Source organism: Eurytemora carolleeae, unplaced genomic scaffold, assembly GCF_000591075.1.
Source record: "Eurytemora carolleeae unplaced genomic scaffold, Eaff_2.0 scaffold983, whole genome shotgun sequence".
Lineage (NCBI taxonomy): Eukaryota > Metazoa > Arthropoda > Copepoda > Calanoida > Temoridae > Eurytemora > Eurytemora carolleeae.
The window spans coordinates 56,391-75,785 of NW_019397015.1; the positions used below are offsets into that span (position 1 = coordinate 56,391).

At 30.8% G+C, this 19,395-nt stretch overlaps 1 protein-coding gene and 2 long non-coding RNA genes across 3 annotated transcripts in view; 1 reads left to right on the top strand and 2 right to left on the bottom strand.

Moving 5' to 3' along the window:
* The window catches only part of LOC111711135 (DTW domain-containing protein 2), a 7,401-nt gene extending 1,147 nt beyond the window's left edge, over positions 1 to 6,254 (top strand). The window contains exons 4-7 of the mRNA XM_023485393.1: positions 1,819 to 1,916; positions 4,706 to 4,843; positions 5,092 to 5,180; positions 5,939 to 6,254. Coding sequence (XP_023341161.1) covers positions 1,819 to 1,916; positions 4,706 to 4,843; positions 5,092 to 5,180; positions 5,939 to 6,045 — 432 coding nt within the window. The 3' untranslated portion in view covers positions 6,046 to 6,254. The remainder of the gene's footprint in view (positions 1 to 1,818; positions 1,917 to 4,705; positions 4,844 to 5,091; positions 5,181 to 5,938) is intronic.
* A 2,057-nt stretch (positions 6,255 to 8,311) lies between these two features.
* LOC111711123 (uncharacterized) lies at positions 8,312 to 13,614 on the bottom strand. The gene is made up of 5 exons (XR_002767186.1): positions 13,564 to 13,614; positions 13,359 to 13,420; positions 11,113 to 11,156; positions 9,972 to 10,010; positions 8,312 to 8,810 (listed from the first exon to the last, which is right to left on the bottom strand). It is a non-coding gene; the product is annotated as an uncharacterized LOC111711123 (long non-coding RNA).
* Positions 13,615 to 14,168: 554 nt separating this feature from the next.
* Positions 14,169 to 15,648, bottom strand: LOC111711124 (uncharacterized). The gene is made up of 3 exons (XR_002767187.1): positions 15,580 to 15,648; positions 14,618 to 14,646; positions 14,169 to 14,244 (listed from the first exon to the last, which is right to left on the bottom strand). It is a non-coding gene; the product is annotated as an uncharacterized LOC111711124 (long non-coding RNA).
* Between the last annotated feature and the right edge of the window lie 3,747 nt (positions 15,649 to 19,395).

Below are 19,395 nucleotides of genomic sequence, written 5' to 3' on the forward strand. Positions count from 1 at the left end.
TCTTAAAGAATTTTTTTATCAGAGATGAAAGCTTTGAGGTTCAAAAATGTGAATCTGATCCAATTTTCAGACCAAATCTCAATTTAGACTTAAAACAGATTTTCACGCCTGAATAATTCCTTATATCGATTTTGTTTATTCAGCAAAATGAATTTAAAATTAAATTTTACACAAATTGGGCACCCCCTTTTTTTAGCTAAATTAAAAAGATAATTAATTAAATAAGTAATTTTAGTAAATTAAATTTTTTTAAAAGATTCTTGCCCTTAAATTTTTTATCATTATATTTCATGTCCAGAAGACCCACCTTCAAGTTTGCCAACTTTTTTGCGATTATGTCCTTCCTTCTCCATTTTCCATTCTCTTTTTATATTTTAAACCAAAAATTTTATTTATTTTCCTTTAAAAATATTTTTATTTTCCTAATTTTGACCATTTAAACCTATAAAAATATTGTTTTTTTTTATTACAAACAGTGCTTAGGATCCATTTAATTTTGATGCGGATCCGGATCCTGGATCCGCTTTGGAAAAAAATGGATCCGGATCCAGGTCATTTCTTTAAGATTTGCTGAATTTTTTTAACAAAAAATAATTTTCAAATTTTTGTTTTATTTTTTTTCTCATATGTTATCCCAAAACTTTATTTATGAAATTTTTATAATCTCTCGTTTTTTCAAAAGTTCATATTCTTGTTTTAAGAGTAAAACAGGTTTTTTTGCAGTTTTTGGTTAATAGTTCACCCCTTGGATCCGGATCCGTGGATCCGCATATTTTTGATCAAATACAGGATAACCCACAAGGGATGAGACGGTTAGAAATACTCTATAAATCTGATTCTAAGCTTATGTAATCTCTTTTTTTTTTGGGGGGGGGGGGCGGGGGGGGGGCAAATTCGTCATTGCACCCCCCTTTCAGAAGAAAGGGGGGGGCTAAGTAATGATTTGGCTAAAAAAGAAACAAGTTTATAGTTGCAAAGAATCATTAATTTAAGGAAACAAACGGTATTATTTCTAAACAGTCTTCTCTGAATTCTCGTCCGGTGTGGGTAACCCTGGATGAATTTTATAACCATGTTTATGACTCTGAAAACTGGTAATGATAAATTGAGGTTTCCTATAAAAAAGTGACTTGGGCATTTCTGCTTCAGGAAATCCATTAGAGGTCTAATATGAGACCATAGGAATAATAATACCCTTTTTTAAATGCATAGGATGCATAGATGCATAGTTTATATACATTTTATATATCGTTATTGTATAGGAAAATATATACAAGTTTATATACGGCTGCATAGGATGCATAGGGTGCATAGATGCATAGACTTGTATAAGAAAATATATACAAGTTTATATACGGCTGCATAGGATGCATAGACTTGTATAAGAAAAAGTTTATATACGGCTGCATAGGATGCATAGATGCATAGACTTGTATAAGAAATATATACAAGTTTATATGGCTGCATAGGATGCATAGATGCATAGACTTATATAAGAAAATACATACAAGTTTATATACGGCTGCATAGGATGCATAGGATGCATAGATGCATAGACTTATATAAGAAAATACATGTTCATGAACTGAAGGAACTTTCAGATTTAAAGACAAGTCTGTTTAGAAAAACGACCTTATTTTCCACTGTGTTATGAGGGTACAGTTGGCAATCGCGCATGCCCCGCCTTTATTTTTAATGGAGGGTCACGTGAATCTCTTTAATAAATGTATTGAATATCAAATTTATAAATTTTTTTGTAAAACGCAAAAAAAAACAACAGTCTCCCAGAAAAGTTGAAACAGGTTTAATTTTACCTAGATTTTTCGGGGCAAGAAGTTTCCGGGAAAATTTCCTGAATTAGTCAAAATTTTTCAATGTCCTGGAACTCGGCTACTTTATCCTGGACAGGATTCCAGGTAGGTCTTATTGAATATTTAAATTTTTTTGGGGGGGATAAAAGAAAACTAACAAACAGAATTTGTCAGATTATACAAATAAAATTGTGCTTAGTCTCTTCATTTCTTTTAATCGGGTTTGCGCTCAAACTGAACAAGGAAATTTTCTTAAAATATTATCAAGTTTGTTTTTATATCTGGTGTATGTAGTTAGTAAAAGATATCTCTGAATATTTAGATTTTGGTAAAAATATACATTTGTTTTTCTTTATTTACGAGTGAACAAATTTTTAAAACAAATTCTGGAGAATAAATCTTTCTTGTTGTTGTATTCCGGATTGTTTGGTATATGAGTGAACAGTCCCTTGAATCCAACAGGAAGCCAGATGAGGCAGTACATCCCGGACCGCTGCAGCGTAGACACAAGTCGCACTGCACATAGCCGTCCAGGGACCTGTGCTACATACCGTGCACAGACAGCTTACAGAGAGAACCTTTCTGAACGAGAGAGAAGAAGACGATGAACCGAGTTCCAGTCATAGTGCGGAACCCTGCCTATATTGAGGAACTAGATGGAGAAGATGTTGATCCAGCAGACCTTGCTCCTCTCATAAGTGGAAACACTCCAATTGTCACTGTTCCTGCTTCAGAGGATGAAGACGTAGCTGAGGAGGTTGTAGAGGATGGAGATGAAGATCCTGATGAAGAAGATCTGCCCAAGAGATTGCAGGACGTCCTCGAAGAGCTAGAGGAGCTTAATAGAGAAGTGACTCAGGGCTTACAAGGATTGGACCAGGAGCTAGAGAGTATAATGTCCCTTAGGGACGCTAGCTCACAGCAGCCTAATGATGTCCCCAACATCAATGTATGGGACACAGGGAAGGCTATAGAGCAGGAGTACAGGCTGCACCCCGACCCTACTATGATGGAGGTCAGGGACAGGTTGTCCAATCAGGTTTGGGATCTGCTCCAGATATTACAGGGGCAGGTTGACCAGCACACCTGCAATAATAAGGATATGAAGTTGATTGAAGGACTGAGAACTATATTAGTCCTACACTCTAGACTCGATGTCCTGACTGATAAAGGGCTTAAACGTCAAGCTAAGAGACCTTAATAATACCAAGGGATCTAAGGCTAATGTTAAGCTATTATTATTATGTACATAATATATCAGTATGCATTTATAAATGTGAAATTGAATGTATCAATAAATATACTTGTGCTTGTGAATGATTTTATTACTAGGGTGTTATTTATGTACGTGCATTTAAACATATAAAGCTATCTCGATATATGGAGATAGCTGAAGTATTGTAATGCCAGGTTACAAATATATATGACAGCGCATGAGGAGTTAGGCCCGCAGAATAGGACTAACCCGAGCTGCAATGTCAACAGGTTACACACATGATAGATATAAACAGGTTTAAGTACTTGTATAAATCTTATTAAGTGTAGATTTTAGATACCATTTATTGCACGTATTTGTGGTTCCCAGATACCACATTGTTTAGCTAACTCGCTTAAAAAATTATTTAAATTATGTATACTGGATGTCAGATATTTAGGTTTAAAGGTTTTTAATTACTGTATATTTGTTGAATATTAATGTTGACTAATATATCTTTTTAATTGTTGTATATTTCTTGAATAGTTGAATACTATATCATCTAATTGATGTTAACAGCCAGAGTTGCACCTGGAGTTTTTAAGCAAGGGGCCGAGGGGGGGGGGGGGTCGTTCAGAATAAAATTACGCTATTTTAACCAATATGTGTATTGTGTATGTTGTGTTAGCTAATATAGATAGTTACCCTCAAAATGTGAAACTGTTAAGAGTACGACCTAAAACTTTTAAATTATGACAATCCCAACATTAAATTAATCTTTGTTCATGAATAAAGTCTTTAATTGGCTTAATTAATGATTTGGAAAAGAAAGAAACAAATTTACAGTTGCTTGCAGGGAATTATGATCATCTACTAGCTGTGAAGCTGAAATCTATAAACATAATTAGCATGATATATTTATAAAATGTGATGAATGGTAACATGTTGTGACCAGATAAAGTTATTTGACAGAATACATTAAAATCCAATATTTAAAAATGTTTTTTCTGCTCTGGGTAATCCTGTATCATATATCCCACAAGTACTAATGTTAACAGGGTGTTAACTGACATATATTTATCAAATATTGATGTTAACACTTTTACAGGGTGTTAACTGACGTGTATTACTTAAATATTGATATTTACACATTTACAGGGTGTTATCTAATATACATTTCTTAAATATTGATATTTACACATTTACAGGGGGTTATCTAATATATATTTCTCAAATATTGATATTTACACATTTACAAGGTGATATCTAACATATATTTCTTAAATATTGATATTTACACATTTACAGGGGGTTATCTAATATATATTTCTTAAATATTGATATTTACAAATTTACAGGGTGTTATCTAACATATATATTTCTTAAATATTGATATTTACACCTGTACAGGGTGTTATTTAACATATATTTCTTAAATATTGATATTTACACATTTACAGGGTGATATCTTATATATATTTCTTAAATATTGATATTTACACATTTAAAGGGTGTTATCTAATATATATTTCTTAAATATTGATATTTACACATTTACAGGGTGTTATCTAATATATATTTCTTAAATATTGATATTTAAATATTTACAGAGTGTTATCTAATATATATTTCTTAAATATTGATATTTACACATTTACAGGGTGTTATCTAATATATATTTCTCAATATTTAAATACAGGGTGTTGACTGAAATATCACCTCCCGACCCGAATATCAGTAGTATAGTGCTACTGGATGGAACATGGGATCAAGCTAAGAAGATGTTTATCAGAAATCAGGGACTACAAGCACTGCCAAAGATCATGCTCAATCTAAGGTTTTTTTCTTTTTCTGAAAAATATGAAAAATGATTTCATTTGAAGTCGAGATTTATTCCCCAATAAAGTTTTAGACATTTTATTTAATAAGATTTAATTTTTATTGATTTCTTATTGACAAAGATAAGCTAAATAATGATAGCTTTATATACTAATAAGTTAAAAATATTTCTCCTAGTCTTTAAAAAAATGGTACACTTTACATTTTTAAATTTTAAAAAAATTTATTTTGTTTTTTTAATTTCAGTTGTAAGAGTATTTATACAGTTAGAACCCAGCCAAACGAATCATGTTTGTCAACATTGGAAACTGCAGTACACTCAGTGGCATTAATAGGAAAATAATTATTTTATAATGTAATTTCTTATTCGATTTTCTTAATTGGTCAGTACAGTACAGTACAGTAAGTACAGTACAGTACAGTACAGTACAGTACAGTACAGTACAGTACAGTACATTACAGTACAGTGCAGTACAGTACAGTACAGTACAGTACAGTCCACTACAGTACAGTACAGTGCAGTGCAGTACAGTACAGTACAGTACAGTACAGTACAGTACAGTACAGTACAGTACAGTACAGTACAGTACAGTGCGGATTAAAAGGTGCATTTACTTTTATTAGAGACGTCGATAAGAATTTTGTAAATTAAAAAAATTAGATTTACATATCTCTGAATGTATCATGTCAGAATTTAAGAGTTAAAAATTGTCAAAACCCTAACGATGTTTTGTAATTTAAGTATTGATCCTAAATATTACTGAAGATGTGGGAAAGCGTTCATACTTTTTTAATTTTAAGTGACCCTTCATTTATAGGAGGGCATGTCCGATCTACAACGGCACGCTTATAAGCTGTGTCTGATAAAATGATGTTTTTATTTTCGTTTTTAGCTTCTCTGCCAAAGCGACTTATAATGAATAAGTCTTTAATCAGAAACAATTGAGAAATTATCAGAATTGAGCATTTTTCAAGAGATATAGAGAACGTTAAATAGATGATCACCTAAAAGAAGGAAATATGAATGTTTTAGAGAATTTGACAAGATAAATAATTTTAAAAATGTTAAATTCATAATAATTATGATTTTAAGAGGGTAGGAGTGAGATTATTGAGCCTCTGCTTAAACCTCTAAAAGTATTGTGCAATATTCAACTAAATTTCGGAGCTGTTATTCATGACAGCAGGAGCAACAGATAACAGCTAGTTTCTACCTAGAAGTGTTTGTGGTTGTAACAGACAAGAGCAGATATTACGGATCTATAAATTTGTTAAAAGATATAGCTGTAACAGCAGAATTTTTTGCTTTAACAGATGAACTTTCTTTTCGGTTCTGTATTATATAATGTCTTAGATATTAAATATAAAAAATTGAGGGAATCAGTGTTTTAATAAAGTAATCATGTTTATCCATGTGTTCATATATTTTCTATTTTATTTACAGGGTGAGTAAAATGATCGCGACTAGAGTTGTAATAGAAATCACTATTAAACTTTTTCCAGGGTGTACATTGTAGGTGAAAAAATACTGAATAACGTGAACGTATCCATCCTTAAAGTAGGAGTTTTGAACGTCGAATTTGCGCTCAAACTCAGGATTTACAGATCTTTAAAAAGTTCTATATGTCTCAAATGAATCATAAAGAAGCTTTCCACAATAATGCATACTCAGTTCAACTACCTTGCATAGCCGGTCTGTCCCTTTAATGCACAATGCGCAGAAACATAGCAGTTATACCTGACAGCCTTTTACCGTTTGCATAAAATAATTTCTATTAGACGTAATCATACTACGACTTGAAATCAAATATTGTAATCCTAACTTATACGTACTATGATTTGAAATCAGATATTGTAACAAAGGTGATCTTGAATTCCCATGTTTTTTGGAACACCTTGTATCTTTACCAATCGTGATAAGGAATAAAAAAAATGTACTTTTATGCATTTAATAACATCCTTAAAAACAAATACAGCTGAAAGATTTTGTGAAAATATTTTGGTAAGATGTTATATTAAATACTGTTTGTTATTTGAAAACCTGTAATTTTCTATTCTTGAACGCCAGATATATTTTAAAAACACGTTAAAGGTAATTATTGGATACTCGTTTTAAGATCTTAAACATATGTATTTGTTGCATTTAATTATATATGCGAGTAAAAGTAAAATATTTTGGTCTCTTCGTTTAGAAAGAAAAAAGTAGAATATGTAATCGTCTTTTCTTCAAATATGGAAGTAATTTCAAAATTCAGAGCCGTAACTGTGGTTTTTACTGAAAAGGAGGGGTCAGATAATTTTTTGAGGCGTAAATAATGAACATGTAAAGTTTCAGAAACATGTCGCATGTGGAATATTTTATTCCAATTCATTTTTTCACCATATTATAAAGTTTTTAAACAGAAATTTTTTGAGATATACGAGAAAAATAGGTTTGGAACTGTTTTCTAGGTTAGAACATATGTTGGAGTTCAGAGAAGTGCTTTTAGGATCCGGATCCGTTTGAACCCAAACATTTTGACTTCCTGAATCCGAATGCCAAAATATCAACCAAAAACTGCAAAATAAATCTGTTGCTCTTAAAACAAGAGATTATGAAAAATGTCCTTTAAATATATGTTTATGACCTGGATCCGGATACATTTCTTCTGGATCCGGATACATTTCTTCTGGATCCGTATCAAAATTAATTGAATCCTAAGCACTACAGTTCAGAGACCAATTCATAGAAGTTCATTCAGTCTCATATCTGTAATTTGATGGTTTACCTAAAATCAGTGCTTAGGATCCATTTAATTTTGATGCGGATAGGGATCCGGATCCGCTCTGGAAAAAATGGATCCGGATCCAGGTCATTTCTTGAAGATTTACTGAATTCTAAATTAACAAAGCAAAAATTTCATTTTTTTTTTCGCGTATTTTTATGCTAAAACTTGATGAACCATTCAGAAATCAGGAAATTTTTATAATCTCTTTTTTTAACAGTTCAGATTTGGGTTCAGAGAGTTAAAAAGATTTTTTGCAGTTTTTGGTTGATATTTTGCCCCTTGAATCCGGATCCCTAGATCCGCATATTTTTTTCCGGATCCAGGAAGACAAAATCGTCTTGTCAATAAGTTTCTTAAAATCCTTAATTTTACAAGCTATAAAATCCTTGATATTTATTATTTACCGTTTCGTCCTGTTTAGGCTAAAAAAAGGCTTTATTTTTATGCATGTTTAAACAGCTTCTTGACTGAAGGTGCATTCATTTATTCTTGATTTCACTTCAAAAGACACCCTCAACTAAGCTGTTGGTTAGTTCTGCAGTAAACTGCAATACACTCAATGTACCTAAATTCATCTGTCAACAGGGCAGAGACCTGTATCCCGTCATAATAATTAATGCAATTAGACCAGGGACTAAAATCTGTCATTGGCGGTCTGGCGATAACCTCGGATTTTCCTTGTAACCTTAAAATAAACCTGCAATTTTTGTTTATTTATTTCTGAAAACTTCCAAGTAAAAAATTAACAAAGTTTACGAATTGTAAGACGTCACATCATTATTGGTTTTGTTTAGTCACTTTAATTTTGGTGTGTGGTGCAGGACGTCCCTTAAAGTCTGATTTAGTTTGATTTGACACTGAAAATTCCAATCCTTGACTTCACTTGTCAGCTGTCATCATGTTACAGTTTCTTGACTGAAACTGCAAAGTTCTGGATTGTCTATGAAAAAACCGTTACAAGAAGGTACAAATCCTTGACTTTACTTGTCAAGCTATGATGCTACATCATGTTACAGTTTCTTGACTGAAACTGCAAAGTTCTGGATTGTCTATGTTAAACTTCCAAAGACGCTTCAACCTTTCACAGTTTCTTCACTGAAGCTACAAAATCCTTGATATTAAAGCTGGGTTGTCTGATTTGGCTTGACTCTATTAATCCATCTTCGTAAAGGTGTGGGTCAACTAACATCCATTTACCTGTATTCAAGTTTTTATATTTCAATTAGTTATATAGACTGATAAATACTTAAAATTTAATTCTCAAAAATAATTAAGATCGGACACACAGTGAGACATATAAAACTGAAGATTAAAATCAAGTTATTCAAAACGGTAGCCTTCATACCTTTGAATTATCATCGAAGACAGATTATAAATATATCTTAAATATTGAGTGGAAAGCGAGTGTACTGTGTGAACTCAAGCCGGATAACGTCACGGTACTCCTGGAAAATCAAGAATATTCTGTCTCCAACGCAGTTTTCAAAAATTCGAATCTAGATATCTAAATTCTGCCACTTCCGGAAAGTAAATGTTAATATTCCTTAAATATAAAACAGCTTTCAAGCAAAGTATTCAACAATTGCAAGCGTTCTTGTCAGGGGGGGATGATAGTTCTCTACCTGTGTGCTCAGTTAGCTGTACTGTACTGTATTTATTAATATTGATATACTAAAGGTTAGGCTAGAATAAACTTAAAATAAACAAATATGCAGTACGCTCTCGGTATAGTTTATGGCCTATAAAATTAGTAAAGGATTAGCGTACATCATCACTCTATACACTATAACCTCGTTGGTTAGCGTACATCATCACTCTATACACTATAACCTAGTTGATTAGCGTATATCATCACTCTATACACTATAACCTCGTTGATTAGCGTACATCATCACTCTATACACTATAACCTCATTGATTAGCGCACATCATCACTCTATACACTATAACCTCGTTGGTTAGCGTACATCATCACTCTATACACTATAACCTCGTTGGTTAGCGTACATCATCACTCTATACACTATAACCTCGTTGGTTAGCGTACATCATCACTCTATACACTATTAGCGTACATCATCACTCTATACACTATAACCTCGTTGGTTAGCGTACATCATCACTATATACACTATAACCTCGTTGGTTCTTGTAAATAAAAGTAAACGACAACGTCTGTCATTCTTGACCAGCCAAAGGTTTGGAGGGTACCGTTGTGAATCATGGGTATGTCATTCTTAATTAGAAGGTCACTTTTACGCTTATAACAGATCATTTAAGAGGAATTCTAGAATTGTGAAATGGTCTTTTAAACTTTTTATCTCTTCAATTTTTAACGCTTTGGACGACATATGTTACCTGAGGCTTCACATCGTCTATATCTTCTACCTTCTCCACCTAAAAACAAAATCCATTTCAGAGAATTGTGGACACCCCCCCCCCACACACACACTCTGCTTGAAGTTTTTATAATGAAAACTAAAGAAAAACATCTCTGAAGTTTAAATGTTTATTAGTTAGTTTGAGGAGAAATGAAAGACTGAAAGGCTTGCGCTGCCTACCATGAGTCCTAGTTTTTTTTCAAAAACTTTCCACTTTTTAAAACTGTGTTTTGTTAAATTTGCATTCCTTTGCAAATTTTAAATTCGAAAAATTGGAAAAATGTTTATTGGTTTGTTTTTCAGCCATATTTTAAATTTTGCATAGCATAAGAGAAGCACAAGATGTTAAAATATACAATTGTAAAAAATTAGCTTTTCTCACACAAATTTTAAAATATACAAATGTAAAAAATGTTGCATCTGAGATAAAATATACGCTAAAATTAACCAAACCGATTATCAACATTAGACCTTAGTTAGTAAGTATAACTATTAACTACTGAAGAGGTAGAGTACGTGTATGTTTCGGTATTGTTACATCGTCTTATACGCAACATCCCCCTACTGAACTTCTGACCTATTGCAATATTGGACCTATGCCAGCTGGTTTTTTTGTTGTATTAATTGATGGCTAGGTTAGGTTAAGAGAATTTCTGGGCCGAGCGCTGCGGCTAGGACAGGCTAGGGGGCCGTGCGCTGCGTCCACAAGTTCATCTTGCCGCTGTAAAACAACGAGCTAGTAGGTCGGATGTGTAGTATAGCGGATTTGGCGTAGGTCAGAAATGGAATAAAGCGGATTTGCGTAGGTCTATAGATACACTATCGTATGTTTCCATTATACTATACTGTCACGTAGGGCGACAGCATTGTAACAAGTTTTATTAGTTTCAGTATTACCAGTGCTTAGGATCCGCAACATTATCACTTTCTGGATCCAAAGAACCTTAAATATCTTTTTAAAAACTGCAAAAAAAATGTTGCTTTTCGGAAATTTTTAATTGGGAAAGTACTTTTACTTTTTGACATTTTTTGAAAAAAGAAACGAGAAAGATAGTTTAAAAGAAAACTTCCTAAATTCAAATCTTATTTGAAATATTATTGTATAGAGAAAATAGTACCTTTGAAAATGGTTTTCAAGGGTTCAGGATTAGTCAGCATTCTCCTGAATTCAAAAGAATTAAAAAGAAATTAATTGCTTGTCTCAAACTCCAAACTTAACAACTTTAAAAGCTCTATATCTTTGCAACTGAATGGTTTAGACCTATAATATTTTTAATTATAGAAATGCCTAAAATTCGTGATTATCGCTGTAAACAATAATTTTTGTAACCAACCGGGTATTTATTTTTCACAAAACGTTTTATTCTACTAATCTATATTGTTCCCTCATTCTCCCCTACCTACCGAAAACTAGTAAGTTTGTTTAACCAAGTATTATAAAAAATGTATACCAACATTTTAACTCCATGAAAATATTGTTATCCATGTCTAATACCTGTAATCTATTACAGGTTTGAAATACAGATTCTTTTGTGTTTGCAACTTGTGTATGTAGAGTAGAGGGGATATCCCATAGATAAAGATAGATCGCGCATAAGACGACATTTTTCATCTTGAAAGATATAAATGTACAGAGATGTTGTAAAGATATTCCTATTATATAGATTAACTAGGTCGGTTGTGAACATTGGCTGTTCTTATGTCATTGAGTACTTGTGGTGTACATGAGTTCTGTAGAGAGAAATTTATGTTAGTTTAGTCCTTCTGATGTTCTTCTTCAGTTCTCGTCAATATGATGTATTGCTCAGTGAAATACTGTTGTTCAAATAGATCCATTCCCGGAGTTATTTTACACTATTAAAACACCAAACCACCCCACTTATCATTGAAGTACACTTTGACTCCTAGAAGTATGAGTTCGCGGACTGTACAATTCTTGGTGATTTTGCGTACATAAGCTATCTATGTTTATTTATTTATCTATGGGATATCCTACCCGAGCAAATTCGAGCCCGTTTTGAACTTGACAAGTGTGTATTTCATTTTACAAGGTTTGGTTAAACCCGGTCAATTGGAACATTCATTATGCACGAACTGATTTATTGATTGTAGTATATTTTGATTCTATTCTGCAAAAATATTTAAACAAAGAGTAATCAATATTTATCTTGAGACTTATGAGAGGTTTAAATGCGAAAAACCTAGCTGTATATCGTGTGAATAAATTTTATATAAAAAAACTAAAATAACTGAAACTTTATTAGTTATTTCTGTTTCTGTATCTACCATCATTAACACCCTGTATTTTAATTTATCTCTACATAAAAATCCTTCTGATCTCAACCTGCCACAGATCACCCGACAATCTCCTTCCTTCCAAAAACTCCTGACCTATCCAAAAACATATCTTGATCTGTAACCAATTATATTCAGTATCGTTAATTAACTTTAAGCCAACCATTCAAAACAACCAACCCTGGTTATGCGGGTCCAAACTGCATAGCAAATTGTGATTGCTTATTTCTAATATCTCATGCTTTGTAGTTGAATAAAAATATGAATGAATGAATAAGATTAGTTTTTATTTAGTATTTAACGAAAACAGTTGTCTGTTAAAACATCAATTTACATGAAGGGGTTTCTTTTTTGTAACAGGGCTGTATTGTTCTCTTTAATGTAAAAATTTTGTGAAAAATAGCATTCAGGTCGGAAATCCTTTCAAGTTTTAGTAAATTTTAAGTTTTTGAAATAAATGTTCTAAGAACAGAGGATTTAAAGTGCAAACATGAAAATATTTAAATTATATAGATATTCTTAAATATCTACTTAAAAATGTTTCTCTTAATCTTAATAATAGCTTTCGTTTAAATCAAATTCTTTAAACAATGTTTTACTTCAATCTTGGTGGCAAAAAACCGGAAGAAGATGAAAAATTATTTATAATTGACATTTGTTTCATATCATAGAGAAAAGCAATTCTTATTTTGTATTTAAAACTTCAACTGTCCAGATTTATAAATACAGGACTATTATTATAAAAAATACCAAGGATTTCAATTTTCAGATACCCACAACAATATTCAAAATGTTATTTGTTCTCATAATACAAAGTGTTGCAATTAATGAGAAATTATTTTAACTTATCTGACTTCTCATTGATAAATCCAGTTTTTAACAAAAGTAACCAAAAAAGAAAGATGGGAATTCGGAAAATTTTGAAGCATTGATTTATTTGATTATACCTGTACACTTGTCTCATATTTGATTATACCTGTACCTGTACACTTGTCTCATATTTGATTATACCTGTTCACTTGTCTCATATTTGATTATACCTGTACACTTGTCTCATATTTGATTATACCTGTACACTTGTCTCATATTTTCACAAAAATAAGGAGGCTCAACAAGAGGACTGGTAGATCGCTAATAAAAATGAAAAAAAAATTTTAATTTATAAAAAATGCAACCTACATTATTTTTACATTTATACATTTATACAGAAGATGATCGAAAGTGCACTTTTTTCATAAAATTATGTTTATTAAATCTGAACTTTTTGTTTTTACCTTTGAGAGTAAATAATCATCTGTGACTTCCAACCAACGGCTGGCCGAACTTTTTAATCATTGAATAAATATATAGTTCAAATATATTATATTTATTTCGATCGACTGATTTTGTATTCAATAAACGTCAAGTGACTGAACCAGTAAACTCTCACAAACCCCCGGTAGTTTTATCACCGGTCGGAATAAAAAAGTGAGTGAACTAAATGAATTTAATTTACAAAAAAAAATATTTAAATGAATTTAACGAAATAAAATCACGTATTTTCTTATCTTGAGTAAAGTTGAAATTAGGAATAGAATGAATAAAATGAATAGAAGGAATAAAATGAATAGAAGGAATAAAACAAATAGAATAAATAGAATGAATAGAATAAATATGATTAATTGAATGAATTGAATGAATAGAATGAAAAGAATAAATAAAATGAACAGAATAAATAGAATTAATTAAATTAATTGAACGAATTGTATGAATTGAATGAATTAAATGAATAGAATGAAAAGAATAAATAGAATTAATAGAATAAATATAATTAATTAAATTAATTTAATGAATTGAATGAAAAGAATGAATTGAATGAATTGAATTAATTAAATGATTTATTTTCCTATCTGGAGTGAAGTTGAAATGAGGAATGAAAAGTGTTGACGTCTTGTTATCATAAAGGTTCAGAACACCTAAACAAATCTTATTGAAAATCATTTTTGATTATTTTTAATTAATGCAATTTTTTTTAAATATGGGGCACAAACGGGAATATACAGTTTGTTTTTAAAGGTCGTCTTCAATTTTATTTTTCAGGATTTATTTGTAAACTAGCTGGAGTGTCCGGCGCAGCCCAGGCTTATATTATTATTCTTGGTCATAGTTATACACCCGGACATAAAATGTAAAAAAATTCTACAGTAAACTAATTAGTTGTTTAGGAACAGGTTGAGAAAATCAGTGGCGTAAATAGGGGGATTATTGGGATTATTTATCCCCCCCTCCCCCCCCTATATTTATTTTTAATAAAAAAAAGTTGATAAAAAATCTTTTACATATATTTACCTTCATATTGAAACCAGTGACCAAGAGCCCTAAAAAATAGTAAATCTTATGTTATTTAGGATACTTATGAAGGTTTTCTTGTAATTAGTGTCAGTCCTAATGTAAAACCTTAGATTCAAATCTTCTGATCCATACGATAAAGTTAAAATGCCAGATGTGGTGAATCATAATTAGAGGGACTGTTCAGGAAAAACGAAAGGGGGTATAGGCTGAAACATAAACACTTGATCGAGACCTTTATTAGTTTTATCTGATGTTCCTGGTCTCGAGAAAATCGATATAAAACTGTGTCAACGTTATACCAAACTTGTGTAATATGTATGTCAGATGTGGAATAGGAATCAAAGTTTTCAACAGATCATATTCAGCAAATACGTAACGAATCTGAAAATTACGATAACTCAGAGGAGCCTAAACAGCTTAGGTACGCTCCTATTATAATTTGAATAAATTTTTTATTCACGTTCAATAGATATAAGTGATAATGTAATTGATAGGTCTGTATCACGTGCCCAGAATTTCCACCAATGGCAGTGCAGTATCATTGTCACGTGATACAGACGGTGACAAAGGAGCTTATTAGATTGAACAGAAACTTTCTTCCATGGAATCAAAAAACCATTTTTGACAGTTTCTATCTTTATTGGTGTAAGAAATGTCGAAAATATTCTTGCTTTACTATTTGAAAATTGAATATTTTCAATTGTGGATTCTCTTTAAAAGTGACTTTTAGATTAAGGCATCATAAACAATGAAAGAAACTTTCAAAATTTAATATTTTCGTATCTTTTGAGATGGGGGTAATGTAGAAAACGTCGACAATGCCTTTAACTTCTTTAATAAAAAATGTTACTTTAGTTGAGACTTTCCACTTGTGTCGAAATCCCCCCCCCCATGATGTAAATATGGGGGGGGGGGGGGGTCAGTAATTGTGTTTGAGAAAATATTATCTCCTGTATTACCTAATATCAGGATCTGGTCCATGATCCGCAAATCTAGCAGGGAATACTTCTCCGGTCTCTAGTCTGATTTTGTAATTCTCAAAATATGTGAAGTTACACCAGGATTATACCCAAGAAATTTCAAGGAAAATATATTAAATTGGTTTCAATGATCATATATTCAATAGGTTTCAATGATCATATTTTCAATAGGTTTTAATGATCATATATTCAATAGTCTTCAATGAAAATATATTCAATAGTCTTCAATGAAAATATATTCGATAGGTTTCAATCAAAATATATTTAATAGGTTTCAATGAAAATATATTTAATAGGTTTCAATGATCATATATTCATTAAGCTTCAATGAAAATGTATTCAATAGAATTCAATGAAAATGTATTTATTAGGTTTTGATAAAAATATATTCAATAGGTTTCAATGAAAATATATTCAATAGATTTCAATGAAAATATATTCAGCAGATTTAAATGAAAATATATTCAATAGATTTAAATGAAAATATATTCAATAGGTTTTAATGAAAATGTATTCAAAAGATTTAAATGAAAATATATTCAATAGATTTCAATGAAAATATATTCAATAGATTTAAATGAAAATATATTCAATAGGTTTTAATGAAAATGTATTCATTAGGCTTCATTGAAAATATATTCAATAGAATTCAATGAAAATGTATTTATTAGGTTTTGATAAAAATATATTCAATAGGTTTCAATGAAAATATATTCAATAGATTTCAATGAAAATATATTCAATAGATTTCAATGAAAATATATTCAATAGATTTAAATGAAAATATATTCAATAGATTTAAATGAAAATATATTCAATAGGTTTTATTCAATGAAAATAAATTCAATAGGTTTTAATGAAAATATATTCCGTAGTTCTTCCGCTTAACGAGTTTCAATGAAATACGATTATTAGGTTTCGTTAAAAACCAATGAAGTATGTATCGATAAAAGTCTTATTTAAAAAAAAAGAAAATTCAAAATAGAAAAATAAAGTCAATCTAAGCCCCCCCCCCCCCCTCCCATTAAATGATACTTGCATAAAATTTTACCGATAGATAACGTAATGATAGATATATAATAGCGGTAATTAAGCAAATAATTAAGCAATAAACGCCAGGTTTTTCAAATTTAGTTTTTAAACATCTTAACATTTTTAACGGCCATAAAAATGCAGTTTCTGGAACACATTTCTTTTTAAAAGTAAAAGGTATATTTCTCAGAACAGAAACAAATTAAAGAAAAGTAATGAAAATAAAAAGATCAAGCAAATATATAAAATAAATTTCATGAATCATTCTCAGAACCGGAATTGGAAATGAAAGGTTTTCTTCTCTCTTTATCTTTACAACCTCATCTGATATTTCGAATTTAAGCAATTTGATCCAGAAGACTTGAAAGTTTATAATATCAAATGTCTTCGATATCGGTTGCTAAGTGAATTTTCTATATTTTTCAATACTTTAAACTGTTTAAAGGGACAGACCGGCTATGTAAGCTAGTTAAACTGAGTAAACAGTGTTGTGGACAAATTCTTTAGAATTCATTTGAGACATATGAAACGTTTATAAAATCTATATTTAATGAGTTTGAGCACAAAGTCGACGTTCAAAACTCAAACTCATGGAAAAAAAATATACAATAAACTACAGATGTCATGATTAGGAACAGGTTAAAAAATAAAATCAACTGTTATCATCAAAATAAATATAATAGATTTATTTTACATTTATTTTTGTCATGAACAGTTTTTAACATTTTCCGTTTGGTAAAGCTCGACTTTTCCATTCGGTAAAATTGATAAGAATATCAATATGATTTTTTACTTTTCATTTTAACATGTATTTTAATAAAAACCATTTGAAACAATTCAGCCATAATATTTAAAAAAAAACTGATTCGTAATTTGTTGGGTTTAAAAAACTTTCCCATAAAATAAAAAAGTTTTTAATTTTTCCATATCAAGTTAAATTTATTTTTAACAAAGATGTCCAATTGTTTCTATACTCCGTGAAAACTGGCCAAATTTAAATACTAAGTAAGTAAATTAAAAACTTTTAAAAATTATTCCTGATTGCACACCCATAGTGAATGGGCCAACGGACCATGACAGCCTGGGTTATATCTTCAGACAGTCCACGGTCATCACTAATAAAATAATTTATATAGATCCTACAATCGTCGTCGCATTTATCAATACAAAGAAGACGACTTTCGATTTCAATTTTGATTTATTTCAAGCTGTTAAACAACATAGATACACAAAAACATAATAGTCAAGAGACGCTGTCATTTAAAAAAGCTTCTCTTTGATTACTTGTCAACTTGCAATTTGAAAAAAGCTTGTTGATAATCAAAACTTTAAAAAAGTCGTCTGTTGCATTGATATAATCGCCTACCACTCTAGCTTGGGAACCCAGCTTTGCCTGGAAACTAAACATAAACTCATCTAACTCGACTTAGATATTTAAACCAAGCTGAGAACATTCCCATCGTTCTCTCTAGCTTCCAAATAGTTTATGGGATTCCTGATCGGACATACAATTCACAAACAGACAGAACAACATTTTTTGGTACCACAAAAAATCCGCAAAATTAATTTTAGGAAAAAAATAGTTTTCCTTCAATAAAGAATAAGGAATAATTAATGAGTTAGATTCTATAAGAATCCGCAAAAAGTATTAGTGCAAATCTGTACCAAAATGTACGTAATAAAATAATATTTTTGCACTGTTTTAAACTATCCACACTATTGATGTAAAAAAATTGTAAAATGTTTGCTGGTTTCTGTAATAAATCCTTTATTTAGAGATTTTAAAAGTAGAATAAACACTTTTCGACATATATTTCGGAAGAAAAAATCGAAATTTTTCTTTTCTATGTTAACAAAAAGTATTTTAAACCTTTTTATCACTTTATTTTATATATTTTTAAACCTAAGACATGAAGGGTTCATTATATTTAAAACCCTGTTTTAAATCTGTTGTTAATTTTTTTAAATTATAGCTGGAATGCCCGGTATTGTCCAGGTTTATATTAATATTCCTAATCATAGTTTCTCCCGCTATTCACCCTCGAGTAACCAAAAAAAAAAGGTTTTATCCAATTTGGTAATTTGGTTCAGCCGTTTGGCCAGCTATAGCTTTATTATAAAAAAATTTATCTTCAGTTAAAACGTGAACGAAAAAAAAACATCTGTTATGCTACGAGAACTACATTTAAGGGGTAATTATTATGTCAATCTTTAAAAATATAGTTTTCCATTAATCAAACAAAGAAGTTATATCTGCACTTGTGTAATTTAACCCAGTATGTCATTCATAAATTTAAATACTTAGAATTTCACATCCCCCACTTAAAGGGACAGGAGACGTATTCTTCAGTAACCTTTCACTTGTTAAGTGGCATTTCGATTTCTGAACAGTATCCTTTAACCTATTTGAGGAGTTATCATTTTTTCTAATTGAATGCCTTTAGTGTAGCAAATGATATAACGGCGTAGATGATTAGACGAAGATGTTTGAAGGGTACCGGTGTGAATCGGATATATTACTCTAAATGAATGCATTAAATGGCCACTTTAAATTATATCTGCAGTCCCTTTAAATTGATAAGTACATCTTTTAAACAAGTGTATGCATTGTGAAGCAGAACCCCTTTCTTCGGAGGCACGTGCACGTGCAAAATACTCATGATAAAAAAACGGGAAAAAGAGAAATGGGAATTGTGGAAAAGAGAAGGGGAAATGAGAATGGGGAAAGGAAAGTGGTGGAAAAAAGAAAATGGGAAAGTAAAG